General features: G+C 52.7%; 1 protein-coding gene across 4 annotated transcripts; it reads left to right on the forward strand.

The window, feature by feature from the left end:
- The first annotated feature begins 45 nt into the window (after positions 1-45).
- On the forward strand, positions 46-16,785 carry PEX11G (peroxisomal biogenesis factor 11 gamma). 4 transcript variants are annotated; one of them, XM_027834291.3, is made up of 5 exons: positions 114-253; positions 393-581; positions 2,154-2,332; positions 5,194-5,244; positions 6,055-7,350. In XM_027834291.3, exons 1-5 carry the CDS (start codon positions 182-184, stop codon positions 6,278-6,280), a joined length of 717 nt encoding a protein of 238 aa, XP_027690092.2. In that variant the 5' UTR covers positions 114-181; the 3' UTR covers positions 6,281-7,350. The 4 variants fall into 4 exon arrangements, with proteins under 4 accessions (XP_007072095.2, XP_027690092.2, XP_037741659.1 ...); XM_007072033.4 differs by lacking the exons at positions 2,154-2,332; positions 5,194-5,244; positions 6,055-7,350 and adding exons at positions 12,358-14,164; positions 16,012-16,785 and having other exon boundaries at positions 46-253; XM_037885731.2 differs by lacking the exons at positions 114-253; positions 393-581; positions 2,154-2,332; positions 5,194-5,244; positions 6,055-7,350 and adding exons at positions 9,852-10,008; positions 12,358-14,164; positions 16,012-16,785.
- Positions 16,786-19,628: the final 2,843 nt, after the last annotated feature.

Here is a 19,628-nt window from a genome sequence, read left to right on the forward strand (position 1 = left end):
AGAGCCCGCCCCATCGCACACAGGGACGGGGCACGGTCGCCATAGCGACAGCGATCCCCCAGCAGGCACCGCGCCATCCCGGGGACGCCCGGAGCGCTAGAGTGTCGCACGCTGGGCGCCCAAACGTCATCACGCTGCTAACGTACGGCCAGGTGGCGGCTAGTAACCCGGAAGTGTTGCCATGGCGGCAGCTGCGGACCCGCTCGGCAGGCTGGTCTCGGTGCTGGAGTCGTACCGCGGCCGCGACCGAGTGGTGCGTGACGGGGTCCGGGCCCCGCTCACCGGGGCGGCAGGGTTTACGGGGGACGGTCGGGTTACCGAGGGGAGACGTGGGGCACACCATACACTGGGCCGTACCGGGGCTGCGCTCTCTAACCCCCCTTCCCCCCCAGATCCGGACCCTGTGCTATGGCTGCCAGCTGGCCGGGGGGGTCCTGGCCCGGAAAAGCCCCGCGGAGTCCGAGATGGGCAGGAGGCTCCTGACTGTGTCAGCCCAGCTGAGCCACTGCCGGACGGTGCTGCGCCTCTTCGATGATCTCGCCATGCTCGCCTACAGCCGCCAGTATGGGCTGGGGGCCAAGGTAACCAGCCCCTTTCTGCCCCAGGCATGGGCGAGGGGGTCCCTGCCCCCCTTCTCCCCTGCGATCAGGGACAGACCGGGCGCTCTGTGCAGCGCGACATCCAAAGGCCCAATCCTGCAAAATGCTGCCCTCTCCCCACGCTGCTGACTGAGGAGGTGCCTGCGGGGGCTGGAGGCCAGCTCGATACCTAGGCAGCTGGTCCCCGTGTAGGCTTGGGCCTGCTGTGCAGCATTAGATAAGTTCTAATGACCTCTCCTGTGCTCAGAGGCCTCAGCTACCACATATTCCTCTGAAGCATTTGTATTCTTTATTTGAATTGTGGTGTCCCCCATTGGGAACAGACCCTGTGCACCAAGTGCTGTACAGACGCCCAGGAAGACAGGAGCCCTGTTGCCCTTGGCAGCTCACATGCTAAGAAATCTTTACGGTTTTCCATGGCTGTGCTAAGATACAGTGGAGTTTCAAAGTGAATGTTACAGACAAGCTAGTCCTTAGGCTCACTTTCTCAAACTTGCAAACTACTCTGTTCACTAAAATGTATTTTGGACTAAGCACATTCTAAGAAATGGTATTGATAAACTTCACCGTTCTTTGTATTTCAAGACAAATACAGGCTTCTCCTGTAACTGCTATAGAAGTGCAAGCAACTTCAGAAGTGTGGGTCCCTGGCCTAGCTGCCTGAGGGGATTGTTAAAGGGCTGTGGAGGTCTCTGGTTCCAATCCAGCCTTCACTTCCAAGGCCTATCTCTACCCTACCCATCATGTCTCAGTAGCAAAAGGTTGACTTCTACCTCCCATTGGCTTATAATGCCAGCCTTCCTCACCCACTTGTTACATTTTCAAACAAACACCTTCCTGTTTTCTCCCATGTTGCCCCTCACATGGAAGAAACTCTCTGTAAACTTAAAGCTACCTCATTCTCCACCTTCAAATCTCCCCTTAAAACTCTTCTCTGACATGATGCCTACAAAAAACTTGACAGCAGTTAGATCACTGGTGTGCTGAGACCACGGTCTATCATATTGACCAATAGCGTCTCATTATTTCCTTTTACTCCACTTCTGTCTCTATCCATTGTCTCTTTTCATATTCTTAGATCGTAAGCTCCTTTGGGCAAGGTCCATACTTTTCTTCTGTCTGTACAGCGCCTAGCACTGTGGGCTCCATAATGTAAATAATAACAGAATGGCAGCCTCCAGGGCTCTCGCTCCCTCACTTTTCATCATCATGAAATGTATTTTTTTAAACAACAAAATAGGGTGAGAGCAAAAACCTTGCTGGCTTTTGTGGAGATTCCTGCAGAGATGTCCCTTGCTGGCTCAGCTGAGAGTCCCTGCTTGATGGATATTCATCAGAAACTGCAAGTTCATTGCCGTATGCTGGATATAAAATACAGGCTATGTTAGTGATGTGTCTTGTTTTCATTCTCCGTTCTCAGAAAGAAGCTAAGCTTGTTCTTAGGGCTGCAAGGAAGCTGGATTAGCAATGCTGCTGCAAGGTGCAGTGTACAGACTAACCTGTGGTGTCTAGAAAGCAGCCACTATTAAGTTCTTGCCTGTCTCTGTGCTACAGGAAGAAGATGCCATTGTCCGCTGGCTCTCTGTCCTCAGTAACCTGGCTGATCAGCTCTACTACCCCTGTGAGCACATAGCATGGGCTGCCGATGCTGATGTTATTCGCACAAACTCACACAAGTGGTGGACATTAAGCACAGCTTTCTGGGGGCTCTCCCTAGTCCTGGGCATTGTACGGTAATGTTCACTAGATGCAGCTCTTAAAAGGGTATGAGGGGAATGCTATCTCCGCTTCTGGGGCCTAGCAGAAAGGCTTACTGGCCACAGATCTTAGGAGGGGCTCTGGCTGTTCCTGGGGGCTGGGCAATGGTAACACTGTGGTTTTGGATTATCTACTAACCTTGTTGTTACTCTTCTGAAGTTTTAACTCCTCAGAATCAGAAGCCTTGGCGTCCATCTTCAGAAGGAAGCTGTGCTATTTGTAACAGACACTCTGGAAACTAAGAGGATTCTGAGTGATCCTAAAATATAGTGCTAGAAATCCTCCTAGCCTGTAGGGTATTGGTAAATCCTTAGCGGTGACTATTACCATCTTGCTAACTAATCATGAGACATTTCTAGTCCAGAGACAGTCTCCTGAGCCACCCACTAGGATGAAAAAATAAATGTCTTCCTCACCTCTCAATGTATTCCTTGCTGTAGGGGAAGAGGCAAATAAAAATTTCCCAGTCTGAGCTAAAGTTCTGCCTTAAAGGGGGCCTGCAAAAGTATGCGGGGAAGGAGATGGGACTGATGCACTTTTTTTTGACTGCCATATGATGAGTGGAGGCCTGGAAGATTTTAAGTTTTCTTCACCTTCTGTTTTACACTAGAGATTCAGTTCTTGTATATGCTATTTTGAGGAAGACTGAGCTGGCACATCTGCTGTTTCCAAAGTAAAAACATAACCAGAAATGCATCTCTTCTTCTTCTGACAATACAAACCCTTTCAAATGGTTTTCTTTTTTTCTGACACCTAAAGGACACACATTCTTCCAGCCCCACCCAGTTTGTAGGTCACCTTTATGTGAGCTGTTTCCTCGTTACATTGTTTATCCCATCTAGTGAAACAGCAAACGGGAAAAAATAGTTCAGTTTCCAACACAAGCAAATGAAGCCAAGTGGGAAAACATGGGAACCCTGAAGTTAGAGCCCCTCCCTTCTGTTAGCCAGATGTTTAGCTGGTAAATATGATTCAATTGTAAACTGAATTGGACTCTTACTATAAAATTATCTCAAGATAGTTTTGCCCCATTTCCTTTTTTCTTGCTGCAGTAAGTGAATCCTCTAGTCTTCACATTAAGAGTTAACTTTCTGCTGTTACCACTTAAGAAAGTGTTCTTGGAGTCATTGTGGATAATTCTCTGAAAACATCTGCTTTAATGTGTGGCAGCAGTCAAAAAGACTAACAGAATGTTAGGAACCATTAGGAAAGGGATAGATAATAAGACATAAAACATCATAAGGCCACTGAATAAATCCATAGTATGGCTGCACCTTGAATACTGTATGCAGATCTGGCCACCTCATCTCCAAAAATATATATTAGAATTAGAAAAAGTTCAGAGATGGGCAACAGAAATGATGAAGGGTATGGAACAGCTTCCATATGAGAAGAGATTAAAAAGACAGACTGTTCAGCTTGGAAAAGAGACAACAAAGGGAGGATATGATAGAGGTCTATAAAATCATGAATGGTGTAGAAAAAGTGAATAAGGAAGTGTTATTTACTGCTTCACATAACACACAAAACAGGGTCACCTTCAGTGAAATTAATAAGCTGCTGGTTTAAAACAAACAGCCTAAAGTACTTCTTCCTGCAATGCTAGGGTTGCCAATTTTGGTTGGACATATTCCTGGAAGTTTCATCACATGACAATTTTTAATTAAAGATTAATCTTTAATTCCTGGAGACTCCAGGACAATCCTGGAGGGCTGGCGAGCCTACGCAATGCACAGTCAACCTGTGGAATGTGTTGCCAGGGGATGTTGTGAAGGCCAAAAGTATAACTAGGTTCAAAAAATAATTAGATAAAATCATGGAGTATGGTCCATTAGTGGCTATTAGCCAAGATGGTCAGGGATACACCCCATGCTCTGAGTGTCCCTAAACCTCTGACTGCTAGAAGCTGGGCGTGGCTGACAGGGATGAATCACTTGATAAATTGCCTTTTTCCATTCACTCCTGGAGTGTCCAGCACCAAGCCACTGGCAAAGGACAGAATACTGGGCAAGACGGCCCATTGATCTGACGTAGTATGGCCATAATTATGTTCTTATGCATTAGTAAAATCAAACTTTCCACATTATTCTCCTTCCCACATGGAGAAGGAAGAATTCTGTGAGTTATAGTTAGGGGCTGAAGCCCTATTACTTACCCAGCAGTAAACCCTGATCTAAGATGGGAGCTACATTAATCCATACGATTTTAAAAGGGCATTTTTTACTCCAGCTAGATTGAGTAGCTTGAACGTTACTCCAGCTGCTTGCTCCATGTAGAAGCCTTGGTGGCAGATTCAGACAAACTTCCTCTGCAAAATTAGCTGCAAGCAATGTTACAGCTATGAAGGACATCAGAACCTTCTCTCCCCAATAGGGCGCCAGCAATTGTTTTTGCTGCATGATAGATGGTATTTTAAAAAAATCTTCACGAAGGACAGTTTATTGTCCCTGGCCTTTTTATTCCATATTCCTTACATTATTTAGAAGCCCAAAGTTCAGGTAAATCTAGAAAAATTTGTACCAAGCTTAGAATTTAGTTTTGATCAGACTGGCAAGAAAGAAATTGAGCTCTTGAGAGGGAGAGCACCTTGTTGCTTTTGATCTAGCCCAAGGCTAAACCCCTGTAGCTTATCATGGTTGTAGAACAGTGCTTTTCCATGCCTGTAGGCAATAAAGCTTGTTATAACAAGGATGCTTCTACCCATGGCAAAGACTAGTGCCAGCATTTGGTGGTTCTTATTAAGCTGGACCCTTAGCATTCAGGGGATGATGGTGTCAGAGTCTCTCTTGGTCACAGACAGCTTGGACTCTTATTGTCATCTCTCTCTTGTTTTCAGGTCTCTCAGAATTCTGTTTCAGCTAAGAAGGAAGCTGAGAAATTGCACTGGGTATGATATGTGTCCTATGTAATATAGTCATTTTAACACATACTCCTTATCGCCTGATGTAGCTCACCCAAGGTGACACTAATTATTACTTATCAATCTCAAATGAGGACGCCTATACACAGAAACTTGGTTACTGATAATTGATCAGTTAACATTTCCTGAGAAGATGCTTCTCAGCCTCTGTGTCTACTTTATAATTTTGCACAATACACATTAGTGTTTCCTAAATCCTTCTTCTATTATCTGGTCTCACTGGCTTCCCAAATGTAAATGTGGATCAGGAGAAGGGGCACAGCTATTGCTGTAGATACCAAATGAGCTGGAATTAATCCCCTTGTGACATATCTGATGCTCTGTTAAGTAATGCTCTGCCTTTGAGGTTAGTAAGATATAGGACCAAAAGCAGGTGTCCTTGCTATGAAAGAGAGGGTGCTCACCTTCCAGAGGTGAGGTGGGGGAAGGGTAATGGATATCATTGTGATTCAGTGGTACAGGCAGGAGAATACTACTCCAAGCAGATGTCGAATTTTCAGAGAAAAGAACAGGCCATTTGAACTGCTGTTCAGCAGAGAACTTCTAGGATTTGTTGCAATAATTTTGAGTCTATTGGGCAGATGGTGCAAGGAATAGCCACTGATAGATTTACAGATGTAAATACATCCTCCTGTCCATGCTTGAATCATTTGTTCTGATACTTTTCCTCTCTGAAAGTCACTGCACACATCATGGGTATTTCAGCCATGTGACTCTGCCAGGGTCCCTAGTGGCAGACTGGAGGATGGATACATTTCTGCCTTTTTCTCCCCACAGTGAATCCTTGGAGCAGAGTCAAAAGGAAATGGACACCCAAGTGAAATCTGAAGTCTTGAGCATCCTCAGCAGTATGGCAGATCTCTCCAATGCTGTCCACTGGCTGCCTCCAGGATTTCTTTGGGCTGGACAGTTTCCTCCATGGCTAGTGGGTCTCATGGGGACCATATCTTCCCTGATTAGTGTCTACCAAACATCTGTAGGGGCAGGTTCTGGGGCTGTGTGAATCATGGGGTCAGCTTCAGGAGACTAAGTTTTTTGCGGGTAAAGTATGAATGCTTCCAGTTACGGATCAGTGCAGCATGTAATTAGAATGTGATCAGAAAGTCTCTGTAATGTTATTAGTTAGGGTTAATGTGTTTTTAGCTCTTCCTCATCAGGGCAGGAATCTTTTAACTGCGTCCTCTGTATAGGGAGAAATCTCAGCTCTGATCGATATGCTCTGTGGTATGAGGGCAAATGAAATGGTGATTATCATTAGGAGAGACTGACTTTGAGGATTTCCAAAAGATGGGAGAAATTAAATCAGGGACAGCAAGTGACTTCTTTCATTTTGTCCCCACAGCCCCAAAAGGTGGGGATGTCACCTCCCTTGTTGTCTTGAACATGAGACAAGTCTGGGAACTCATTGTGGAGTGGGGAAATGGACACAATTATGACTTGTGAAACTCAGAGGAGAGTACTCCACAAACTCATCCTCTTGCTCTGATCTTATTTAAGCATTCCTGAGAGATGCCAGGAGCTGTAAAAGAACATGCCAAGTACCTGTCAGTTTCCAAATTGCCTTGGCCAGTGCAGCCACAGCCAGGGACATCTGATCTGAAGTGGGTTTTGCTTGTCTTCGGTCTATGGAGATGTTGTTTCTCCTGTCAAATATCCTGGCTCTAGGCCCCCAGGTCAGAGCTGCTCGCTACAAAACAGGAGCAGATGTTTAAAGGGTCTGTTTTCGTGGCAGTCTCTATTGTTCAGGCCACGTGATATGGTGAAGAGCTAGTTATCAGTATCTTAGGTAGCCCTTTATGTTAGCAATGGAAACCTTTTGCCTGTACTGGTCAAGTCCAGTGTACAGATGCTGTCACCTGGAACATCAGCCACGCTATGGAGTTCTCCAGTGGGTGCTCTTCTGTCAGGCTCCACCCCAATCAACAAACTTTCTTAAAAAAATAATCAAATACATATTTCATATCCTTGTAATGGATCAGTTGACTGAATGCTAAGATCAGAGTTTGCACCAAAGGTCATATTTACAATTATTTCTCTGGCAGTGCCAGTAATAAAGGAAGTGAACACTACAAAGCATAGCCTGAGGATTTGATCATTACTGTTCAGAGCTAGAGAGAAACTCTTATCTGGCTTTTGCTGGTTCCAAGCTGCTCTGAAACAGCAGAATATATTATGGCCGAAGCTGTACTGTGTTAGCTAAACCTGCCCAAGGACAGGCACAGACTATCCCTTACCTAACCTTCCATCACAGGGGATTTTTTCGTGGCCTCCATGCTGATGTCTTGGAGATACATTGCTTGGGCTATGCTGCTCACCTGCTTGTTCCGAGAGGTGCTTAATCTCCCACGTAGAACATTAACATACAGTATCAATAAAGCACACATTAAATGTACTAAGAACTGGCTGACAGATCTCAGAGTAGTTGTCAGTGAGGAATCATCATCAACTGGGGGTGTTTTTAGTGGGAAACAGCAGGGATTGGCGCTAAGCCCAAAGCTATTCAACAGTTGTTATATTTACTTCCAGATGAAGATAAATCACTGCTGACAAAATTTGCAGATGACCCAAAGATTGGCAGACTGATTAATAATGATGAGAACAGGGCAGTCACATGGAGTGATCTGGCTGGATCGCTTGGTAAATTTGGCTTAGCCACACAAAATGCATTTTAATATAGCCCAATGCAAAGTTCTGCATCTCCAAAAAAGGAAGGCAGGTCATACTCGCAGAATGGACTGCTTTCTGGAGAAAATGCTCAAGAAAATTATAGAGAAAGACTTAAAGAATTCAATTTGTTTAGCTTATCAAGATGAAGATTGAGAGGTGACTTGATTACAGCGTCTAAGTATTTCACCGGGAGAAAATACCAGACACTAAAGTGTCCCTAGTGGAGCAAGTCAGAACAAGAACCAATGGTTAGAAGCTGAGCCCAGACAAATTAAAACTGGAATAAGGAACAAATTTTTAACAGTGAGCATGATTAACCATTGGAACAAGCTACCAAGGGCAGAGGTGGGTTCTCCAGCTCTAGTTCTCTTCAAATCAACACTGGCTGCCTTTCTGAAAGTTATGATTTAGCCAAACAAGTTACAGCTCAGTACAGGGTAACTAGGTGAAATTAATGGGCTGAAATTAAAGGTGAGCTGTCTAATGGTTCTTTCTGGACTTAAACTCTATGAACATGCAGATGCCACTATCACATATCAGCCTTCTGGGAAGTTCGCCTCTGAGTTCACCTTATTTTCTGCATGATTGCTTGCCTGGCTCATCCTGCTGCCATGTGGGGATTGGCATGGAGGAAGCATGTTGCTGGACTTGGCTCAGCACTTGCTGTCACTGACTGACAGGAAACAAAGCATCTGGTCAAGACACCAAACTGCCGAGCATCAGCAAGAGAAGCACAAGAGCCTTGTCTGGACAAGGCTTTTCTTTCTTCCCTGCCTGCATCACTGGTCTCAGACCTTCCAGTGCACTCCAACTGGATGGATGACCTGAGTAACCCTGCTTCTGGGCCAGTGTTGTTCCCTTGAAGTGGGTGGGTAAGTGGCATCCCCTGTACTTGGCTGCAGTAAGCATGCTTAAACACATCAGCACTTTACTGCTACTATCAGATTGGCCACTTTTCACCACATGAGAATGTTTTACTGCTGCTTTCTTGTACACATGCTTGTTGTGTCCAGCAGTGGGCAACAGCACAGATACTATAGCACTGAGCCAAGGGGAAAGAGGTGCATTATCTTAATGCAGATTAAGCATGGTTTAAACCAGTTTAGGTGTCTGTAACTGGAGTCCTAATATAATGGACCAGTTCTGAAATGGTAAAGGCTACTTTCTGAATTAGTTCTGGCCCCAGCTATGACCCCTTTCTAGAATGGTTAGAATTTACCATAAAGTAATGCTTCCTTTAACTATTTATCACTTACTGGTTAGGCAGCTGTTGCTTGCTGCAGAGATTGTCCAGCCCTGCACTTGCTCCAGCTCAGCTGCTCTTATTTGCACACCGAATGTCCCCACAAGTGATTTGAAGGCAGAGTCACTGACTGGTGAACGTCTCTCTCCACCATAGAACGAGCCTGAGAAAGAGTAATACATTTTCCCCTTCTGCAGCAGCCACTGGGCCTTTGGTCCCATTCTGTCCCTGTTCTACCACATTATAGGAAAGCATGTTTGCTGTGCAATGGGAGTTTTAACTGATTCGTTGGCCACGGCCCTGCTGTCAGCGAGCTATGAGCTGGAAGGGCTCCAGTCAGCCACTCTGAGCTTTATATTGTGTGACTGATAGTGATGGCTCAGACCCATGGCTCCTGTGTTTACAGCCCTTTATCAGTGAGACCCAGTGAACATCTCTGCTCGCTGAGGGCCAGCTCTATCAACAACACTCCCCACATAGGAAACATAACAACAGCCTGCTCTGAAACGGCAAGTGGAGAGGTTCAGAGGCCAGGCAGCTTTCAGATACGGTCTTCAAGGCCAGGGTTGGTGAGCCCTGATGTGGCAAATGCCCTTCCCCTTCTCTGTTAGTACTGTGGAGACGCAGTGCTTTCCAACGGTGGAACTCAAAGCACTTCCCAAAGGGGAGGGGAGTGTAATGAGGCCCCCGCCCGCTCTGTCCAGGCGCGGAGCCGGTTATGAGTTTGTTCCTTCGGACATAGGGCAGCTTTGCATTTCCAAACGGGCTGGGCTGGTGCAGTTTCGCACCAGGGCTGCCTGTCCCGACTCCGCCTATTACAGGTACGCTCCGGTAGCAGCAAAGCGCCCGCGTCAGGCCTGCTGGCAGACTCCGCTCTTCGGGCACATGGACAAGGCGAAGGGGGGAGCTCAGCAGCAGCGCCCCAGCGCCTGGGTCTATGGACGTGGCTCAGGCTACGGCAGGAACGGACAGGCGTGTAGACGCTGCAGCTTGGGCTCCTTCTAAAGTGCTCAACCCCCGTCTCCAGCACCCCCTCCCTGGTCTCCAGCGCTCAACCCCCCCCCCCCCCCCCCAGCACCTCCCTCCCTGGTCCCCGACGCTCAACCCCCCCCCCTCCCGGCACCCCCCTCCCTGGTCTCCGGCGCTCAACCCCCCCCCCCCCCCAGCACCTCCCTCCCTGGTCCCCGACGCTCAACCCCCGCCCCGCCCCCGCCCCCCCCCGGAACCCCCCTCCCTGGTCCCCGGAGCTCAAACCCCGCCCCCGCCCCCCCCCGGCACCCCCCTCCCTGGTCCCCGGCGCTCAAGCCCCGCCCCCGCCCCCCCCGGCACCCCCCCTCCCTGGTCCCCGGCGCTCAAACCCCGCCCCGCCCCCCCCCCGGCACCCCCCTCCCTGGTCCCCGGCGCTCAAACCCCGCCCCGCCCCCCTCCCGGCACCCCCCTCCCTGGTCCCCGGCGCTCAAACCCCGCCACCCCGGCACCCCCCTCCCTGGCCCCCGGCGCTCAAACCCCGCCCCGCCCCCCTCCCGGCACCCCCCTCCCTGGTCCCCGGCGCTCAAACCCCGCCCCCCCGGCACCCCCCTCCCTGGCCCCCGGCGCTCAAACCCCGCCCCGCCCCCCCCGGCACCCCCCTCCCTGGTCCCCGGCGCTCAAACCCCGCCCTGGTCCCCGGCGCTCAAACCCCGCCCCGCCCCCCCGGCACCCCCCTCCCTGGTCCCCGGCGCTCAACCCCGCTCGGGGAGCAAGGGCGGGGCCCCCCAGACAGGCCCGCAGGGGGGCGGGGGGGGCCGCTGACGGGCGGGGGGCCCGGGCCGGGCGCTCTGCTCCCGGCGCCCCAGGGCAGCCCTGCCCCACAGGCGCCAGGCCGCCGGGGTCCGCGCCGAGGCTGGGGGCGCCGGACGCCTGGGTTCTCTGCTGGGCCGGGCCCTGCGCGCAGCCCCGCCCGCGCCGGCCCTGGGAGCGCGCATGCGCTGCGGCGAGGCCACGCAGGGTGTCGGGCGCCGATTGGCTCAGGGCGCTGCATCTCAATGAGGGGGCGGGGCGGGCGGCTGGGGAAGGACGCGAGGCGGGCGGCGGCGGCCCAGAGTCGCGGAGCGCGGGTGAGGGGCGCAGCGGGCGCGTCCCGGGCCGCCGGTGAGTGCGCGGGGAGGGGGGAGCAGGGCCCTGCGCGGGTCACGGGACTCCCGTGTCGGGCCCCCGGCAGGGACCTGGCTCCGTCCGCTGCCCCACGGCGGGGCCGGCCGCTGCGCCCGCTCAAAGGGCAGAACCGGCCCCGGCGCCCGCCCCACGAGCCGCCCCCTGCCGGCTGCGGGCCCGCCCGGCCTCTGCCCCGCCGCGCCCGCCCGGCCTCTGCCCCGCCGCGCCGCGCAGCCCGGGGCCCTGCACGAAATGCGCCGTGCGGAAGGGTCCGGTTGCTTTGACTGCTCCAGCCGGCCCCCCCCCTTTAGCGGCGCCGGGCCCCCCCGGTCTCTCGGGGGCTGCCCCCCGGCTGGGGCAGGACGCGGCTCTGCCCGGCAAGGGGCAGGGGCGCCCCGGGGCGTGACTCGCCAGGGAGAGGCGGCTTCGCTTCGTGCCTCGCTGGGGCGTGAAACAGGCCTGGGGCCACTGAAGTAGGGCAGCCCCTGCAAACCCCCCCTTAGCCCCCCACGCCCGTCTCCCGGGAGGCCCGGAGTTACTGGGGGGGGGGCTTTTTCTGTTCTAGTTTTGAGGGGGAAGGAGGAGACTGGACCGGGACAGCCTGCTGCCCGCCGTGGGTGGGGCGCGAGAGGGGCTCGGCCTGGGGTTGTGTAGTTTTCCTCTCAGGGCCTTTTCTCGAGTTGCTCATTGCGTAGCTGGAACTTTACCAACACAACCTTCGGGCCCTGCAGCCCCTTGTCGAGTTCATGCTAAACTCAGCCCTTGAGCCCTTTGCCAGCTCGCACATTACAGTTTTCCTGTCACCCCCCCGATTCACTTTCTTCTCATCTTGGGACACGGGCTACTTCACTGCACCCAACTTCTCAACACAGCCTAGCGGTTTCGCTCTCTCCTGTGTTCTCCAGGAGCTGACATGGGTGGAGTGGCACTTAGTTGCAGGAGTGTGAGCCCGCTGGAGAGCCACCTGGGGGAGGCAGGAGAGAAACAGGTGGGGATTTTCTTACGAGAGCCCAGGGTCACGGCTGTTTTCCTTTCAGACTAGCTTTGTGACCATGTCCGTCAGCAATCACGAGAACCGGAAGTCCCGCTCCAGCTCTGGCTCCATGAACATCCAGCTCTTCCACAAGCCGGGCCATGCCGACAGCCTCCTGACCCAGCTCAATCTGCTGCGTAAGCGGCATCTCTTCACTGACGTGGTGCTGCGGGCGGGGAACCAAGCCTTCCACTGCCACCGGGCTGTGCTGGCCTCCTGCAGTCGGTACTTCGATGCCATGTTCAACGGGGGGCTGAAGGAAAGCAAAGATACGGAAGTCAACTTCCACAATTCCCTGCACCCGGAGGTGCTGGAGCTGCTGCTGGACTACATCTACTCGGCCCGGGTGCTGATCAACGAGGAGAACGCGGAGTCCCTGCTGGAGGCTGGGGACATGCTGCAGTTCCAGGACATCCGCGAAGCCTCGGCCGACTTTCTGGAGAAGAACCTGCACCCAGCCAACTGCCTGAACATGCTGCTGCTGTCCTACGCCCACTGCTGCGAGAGGCTCCTGGAGCTGTCCTGGAGGATGGCGCTGGCCAACTTCACGTCTCTCTACCAGACCGACGACTTCCTGCAGCTGCCCAAAGACAAGCTGCTGGAGCTGGTGGAGAGCGAGGAGCTGGAGGTGGAGGACGAGAGCCTGGTGTATGAGGCTGTCATCGGCTGGATCCGGTATGACTTGCCGCAGCGGCACGGGGACTTGCCAGAGCTGTTGCGCTCAGTCCGTCTGGCCCTCCTGCCGGAATCTTACCTGCGGAACCAGGTGGCCGCCGAGGAGCTGGTGACCAGCCACAAGCTGGGAGGGGAGATCGTGGCCGACGCCGTGCGCTGCAAGATGAAGATCCTTCAGAATGATGGGCTGGTGACAGGTTTCTGTGCCCAGCCTCGGAAGGTCAGCCAGGCCCTGCTGCTGCTCGGGGGCCAGACGTTTGTGTGTGACAAAATCTACGTGGTTGACCGTCAAACCAGTGAGATAATCCCCCGCACCGACATCCCAAGCCCGCGCAAGGAGTGCAGTGCCTGTGCCCTCGGCTGCAAAGTGTACGTCACTGGCGGTAAGGGCTCCGAGAACAGCGCCTCCAAAGACGTCTGGGTTTACGACACTCTCCACGATGAGTGGGCAAAAGCCACGCCCATGCTGGTGGCCCGGTTTGGCCATGGCTCTGCTGAGCTGGACCACTGTCTCTATGTGGTCGGAGGCCACACAGCAGTGAGTGGCTCCTTCCCAGCTTCGCCCTCCGTCTCTCTCAAGCAGGTTGAACACTATGACCCCCAGTCGGACAAGTGGTCCCTGGTAGCCCCTCTCCGGGAGGGCGTGAGCAACGCTGCTGTGGTGGGGGCCAAAATGAAGCTGTTTGTCTTTGGTGGCACCAGCGTGAACCAGGAGAAGCTGCCCAAAGTGCAGTGCTTCGACCCTGGCCAGAACCGCTGGACGGTGCCTGCCAGCTGTCCCCAGCCCTGGCGCTACACGGCTGCCGCCGTAGTGGGCAACCACGTGATCGTGATCGGGGGAGACACAGAGTTCTCGGCCAGCTCCGCGTACCGCTTCCACAGTGACACCTACCAGTGGTCCAAATTCGGTGACGTGACTGCTAAACGCATCAGCTGTCGCGCTGTCACATCTGGAAACAGGCTCTATGTGGTAGGGGGCTATTGCGGGGCCCAGCGCTGCAAAACTCTGGACTGCTACGACCCCTCCTCCGACACCTGGAGCAGCGTCACTACAGTGCCCTACTCCCTCATCCCCACCGCCTTCGTCAGCACTTGGAAATACCTGTCTGCCTGATCCTCGCTCCGGGACTGGAACGGTAAGTCCTTACCCTTCACACTAACCCCCTGGGACCTCCCTGCTCCAGCAGGGCACAGAAGCAGACAGGTTAACCTTCCAGGCTGAGAGATGTTGGCATGGCTTCTCTAGCGAGGGCTGCCTGCTGGGAGAGGGAGCTCTGTCCTGGCTCAAGTTCTCTACCCAGCAGCCTCGCAGTCAAACCCCAGCTTTCAGACTGCATTTGCAGGTGACATGGAAGACCCCAACCAGTGAAGGAGGAAGAGTCCCTCTAGGCCGTAGGGTATTAGAGAGAGGAGGGCTGTATACATAACTGGATGGGGAGAATGCTCCATCTGGCATCTCAGCACTTCCCCAGAGTCCTATCCTATGTGAAACCTTTGGGGAATGCTGTTGGCAGATGGGATTTGATGTCCACGGTATGGGACAGCCCGGCTTGCTGATCACTACATTATCATGGGGCAACTCCAAGTCTGCCTGCAACAAACGGCAGGAGCCCAAAGATAGAGCTGGTTGCCATAAATAACAGAGTGATTTGTTTTAGCACAGACTCCTCACGGTGCCAGGGTCAGTCTGCCAGGGACACTCAAATAGCAGTCACTTGTGGGGATAGGAGAGCCGGTGCCAGACGAAGATTACAGCTGGGATTTAGTCCCAGTATGGCTTGTAATTGCATTTGTAAGACAAGCCCTGTCTACATATAAACACAGGGTCTCTTCCTTCTAATTATCCGCTGGTCCCATTCATGCCACTTACCTCCTGCTGCAGGAGCTATTAATTTAAAAAAAGTTGTAACAGGAATTAACCCTCTCTGGACTCTCTCTCAGTGGAGTTGGTGCCAAAGTGGGACAAATCGTGAGGCCTTTCATTCTGCTTCTCTTACCCATGATCCTGTGTCTGGATGAGTTTGTTAAATACAGCCAAATATTCCCTGTACATAAGAATGGCCATACTGGGTCAGACCAAACATCTATCAAGCCCAGTATCCTGTCCTCTGACAGTGGCCAATGGCAGATGCCCCAAAGGGAATGAACAGGCAGGTTATCATCAAGTGATCCATGCCCTGTCACCGAATCCCAGCTTCTGGCAAACAGAAGCTAGGGACACCATCCCTGCCCATCCTGGCTAATAGCCATTGATGGACCTATCCTCCATGAATCTATCTAGCTCCCTTTTGAACCCTGTTATAGTACTGGCCTTCACAACACCCTCTGGCAAGGAGTTCCAGAGGTTGACAGTGCATTGCATGAAAATATACTTTCTTGTGTTTGTTTTAAACCTGCTACCTATTAATTTCATTTGGTGGCCCCTTGTTCTTGTATTATGAGAAGGAGTAAATAACAACACTTCCTTATTTACTTTCTCTATACCATTTATGATTTTATAGACCTTTGTCATATCCCCCCTTAGTCGGCTCTTTTCCAAGCTGAAAAGTCCCAAGTTTTATTAATCTCTTCTCATACGGAAGCCATTCTATACCCCTAATCATTTTTGTTGCCCTTTTCTGAACCTTCTCCAATTCCAATCTATCTTTTTTGAGAAGGGGCGACCGCATCTGCACGCAGATGTAAAATCCTGCGCCTTACAGGACATACCTTTTTGGATGCAGGCAGGCTTGCTGCAGAAGGCCAGGTTGAGGGGCGTGGACTCACCTTTCCCAGTGCTTAATTTGTAATGAAAGAGGTGCTGGAGCTTAAGCAATGTTTTTTTTACATTCATAACTGATGCAGCAAGCCCTGAGGTGCTGGGGCTCAGCCCTGGCAAGCCCTGGCACAAATTAAGCCCTGACCTTGCCTCAGTTTCTGTTCCCAGCAAATGGTTCTGGTTTCATTGCTTAGCATTCTCACGACAACCCCTTCTGCGTTACAGGTTTCACCAGAAGCAACAAGTTTCATGTTCCACTTCACCAGCTTCTCACTTCACCAAGAATCCGCACGCAAGACCTGGGCAGTAGAGCACAACCTGTCAATCATTGGGGTGCCCCACAATCCAATGGACATGGAACCCATCAGCACCAGGTGTGCAGGGCAGGACAGTTCCCTGTGGTGTCAAATAACTGGCTGCAAAGTCACAACGGATTTGGAGGGCTTAGGATAGATTCTAAAGGGAGCTTGGTGGGCAAAGCTCCAGCCAGGCTGGCTGCCCGGCTCTCCCTTGAGATGCTGATGTGGAAGGACAGATTTTCCATTCTTGCCCTTACATGCAAGGGATCTCCCAGCAGAAGCTGCGGGGATGTAGTCTGTTTCCTTTACAGACATTGTCACTTTTTTCAGTGCAGGCATCAGCCGAAGAAGCGAGGACCCCTTCGTGTTTCCCACAGTTGCCCCTGCACTGCCAGTAACGCGTGCCGTCACCAGGATCTGCAGCACTTTGGGAGGCAGTGGCTGTTTCACAGCTGCGAGTGAGCAAACCAGTATTTCTGATGGAACTATTGTTCACTGCCAGGGACAGAGCAAGATTCCTAACCAGGAGCAGCTGGCCTCTGGGTTCTGTTGCAGCACCAGTGACAAGTGCATGTAATGTCTTAACACTTTGTCAAGGGCCCGTGAGCTGGTTTTGTACAATGTTTTTTATACGGCAGCCTGGAGCTGCTTCAATAAACCGTAATAAAACCCACCACCTCTTGAGGTTGTTGCTCAAATAGCTACACGCCTGATTAGGGTTCTTCTCTCACACTCGCCAGCTGGCCCCACAGATGGTGTTTAGCAGCAGCAGAGGGGAAGGGTGTTCTTAGAGCAATTGCACAGTCCAAACCTTGTGCTGATGGGACTGGCACCCACAGCATGTCCTGGCATAGACAGGTCACACATTCATCTTCCTTCTCTGATGGACTCAGGGGAAAGCTCTCTCCCTCCTACATGCGAGAGAAGCTATTACCTGCCTTTCACACAGAGTGCCTCGCATGGTCCTTTTCCTGCTGGCTGGGCAGAGGGGAGGGAGGAGACGTGCTAAGAGCTAATGCTTCTCTATTGCAGTGCCACACTCCTGGGCACTGGAAGGAAATACAGCATTTAGGAGCTGTGCGAACATGGCTGCTCAGTGCCCTGCCAAAATCGCTTCTGGTTCCTTTTAAAATGTCTGTTTGCATTCAAGACGAGTGATTGCCTTGAATGGGCTTCATATGATCTCAGGCCATTTCTGTATCACGGGTGCCCCTGGGGCACTCCAGTTGGCCTGCAGTGGAGGAGGGAACAAAAGGCTGCCCTGGCTGCAAGAGGTGGCACCAGCTGGGAGGCTCTTTCCAGGGACAGCCGGCCCTCGGCTACACCGTGGACCTGACCAGGGTCCAAACCACCATTGCAGACAGCTGTAGGAATGCTCGAGCCCAACCCCTGGCATGGAATGCGAGCAAAACATTAACCAACTGTGGGCAGCAGGTACCAGTGCTTGTGACAAAGCCTTTCTCCCAAGAACAAGCACCTCTGCGGCAGGGCCTCGTTCAATGTCAGAGCACCGAAGTAGCAGGGGTAGAACCCCACCGCGCAGGGCTGCCCCTTTCCACAGGCTGGGCTTTCCATCCCAGCTGCACAGCCTGGAGCTGGGTGGAGCTCCGACAGCTCCTGTTAAAACCCAGCTCCTTGCAGGACTCTAGTTTGCATCAGCAACCGAAGCCGGCTCCCAAAGGAGCCGCTGTGCTGGCTGCACGTGCAGAAGCGTCTAAGAACAGCACTGTTTGGCTGAAACTTCTCTCGTTTCCCCTCGCTCGGTCTCGTGCAGCAGAGTCAGCTCTGGGGCCTGCTGCCGCCAGCGATTTGAGTCTGGAGTTGCAGCCTGCTGTGAAGATTTGGGCTGAAGTTTGGAAACACCGGAACTTGTTCACAGGAAGCAAACTGTACGTGCAATCCAGTGTCTGACTGTCGGGGAGAAGCGCTGTTTGGGTTTGAACCTTCATTTGTTTTCAGGCTGACAAGCTAAAAGTCAACATCACCGGCTGAGCCCAGCCCCTGGGCAGGCAGAGAGCCTGGTGTGAAAGGGAGGAAGGGCCTGCCCTTGGCAGGTAGAGCTGATGCAGTTTCTGCAAGCTCGTCCCCTGAGCCACAGTCTAGTTTAGGGCTCCTGCCGCCTGCTTGTGCACCAGGGTTCCTCTCCCCGTAACATTTACTCACACTGAGCCTCCTCCGACGCTCCTGCTGAGACTGCGGCACAGCTGGGGGGCCAGGCGCAAGGTAGGGAGAGGAGCCGGCAGCTGCATCCGGGGGAGAGCCTGCTTGAAACGCAGTGACACGAGGGCTGCAGCTCTCTGCACCTGCCGGCTCTGCCATTGAGCAGTGCAGGCAGGCATGCACCAATGGTGTTTCACAAAGGGGGAAACTGAGGCCTCAGCTCACAAAGCCAGACAGCTGGAGAGCTGGGGCTAGAACCCAGCAGAGTTGCCTCCCTTTCCTTATCTAATCTCAGCTGTTACTGAACAGGAAGTGTCTCCTTCCCCTTTAAACCAGCGGCTGCTTTCAAGGGGTAGGCAAAGTCCAACTTGACTCCAATAAGCTCAACACTCAAGGTTTCATTCATGGCTGTTTGTGTAGCCCCTGTTTTGTTCACGCTGCCAGGCAACGGAGCTCTGGTTCTCAGCCACCTCCCGCTTTTGCAACAAGGACAACCTTGGTTTTGTTGCTACAGCACCACTGAGTCTCCATCTGCTTCCTGCCCATGGCGCTGGGATGTTATCTGAGCTCCGGGCATAGCGTTTTTCTTTGAGGGTCCCTTGTGCTGGAGCCTTCATAAGCATCCGCGAGTCATTTCCCTGCCTTGCACTACCTTTAGAGCAAACTCTGCCTCTCATGGGGAAAGGGCACCAGCCGCCTCCTCCGTGGCTGGATCCCTTTGCTCAGCAAAGGGCCCTGGCTGCTGTGTAATAAAGACCAAGAAACTGCCGTGGGTTGCTCTGGCCTCCTTGCCATTCCGCACTGAGCACTGCCCTGCCCCCAGCTCTGCCCTCTCCCCGTCAAGTGTGGCTTCTAGTGCTACAGAGACACCTGGGGAAGCCTTAGCCCCATGGGCCCCAGCCATGTGCAACACAGACCCGCCTTCCTGGCTGGAGATTTCGGCTCCTTCGTTGGCATCTGCACATGGATCCACTTGGGAGCTGGGAAACGCATCGTAACCACGTCAGCACCTCTTAGACTGAAAGGGCTGCAGTCCTTCCGCAGAAGCTGCAGATCCGCTTCAGGGTCTGTTTGCTCACTGGAGCAGAAACCCCCCTGAACTAACCATTCGAGACTGAACACTGCTTGAACCAGACAGCCTTTGGCACTGGCAGCCACGGGATTTCCTGGGCACAGGCTCCCATGGCTGGGCGTGTGCCTCCCCTTAGTCAGACTGGTCACATAATTGGTGCAATATTAATGTCCAGGCCTGATTGTACACAAAGCCCCAAGCAAACTGGACCTGACTTGCACAGCTGCCCTACAGCTCAGTTCCAGGAGCCTCCGAAGCTGCTGCAGCTTCCCTTTGAGTCGGTTTCTTTGGTTTGCGTGATTGCCTGGAGA

This window comes from Chelonia mydas, chromosome 25, assembly GCF_015237465.2.
Source record: "Chelonia mydas isolate rCheMyd1 chromosome 25, rCheMyd1.pri.v2, whole genome shotgun sequence".
NCBI lineage: Eukaryota > Metazoa > Chordata > Testudines > Cheloniidae > Chelonia > Chelonia mydas.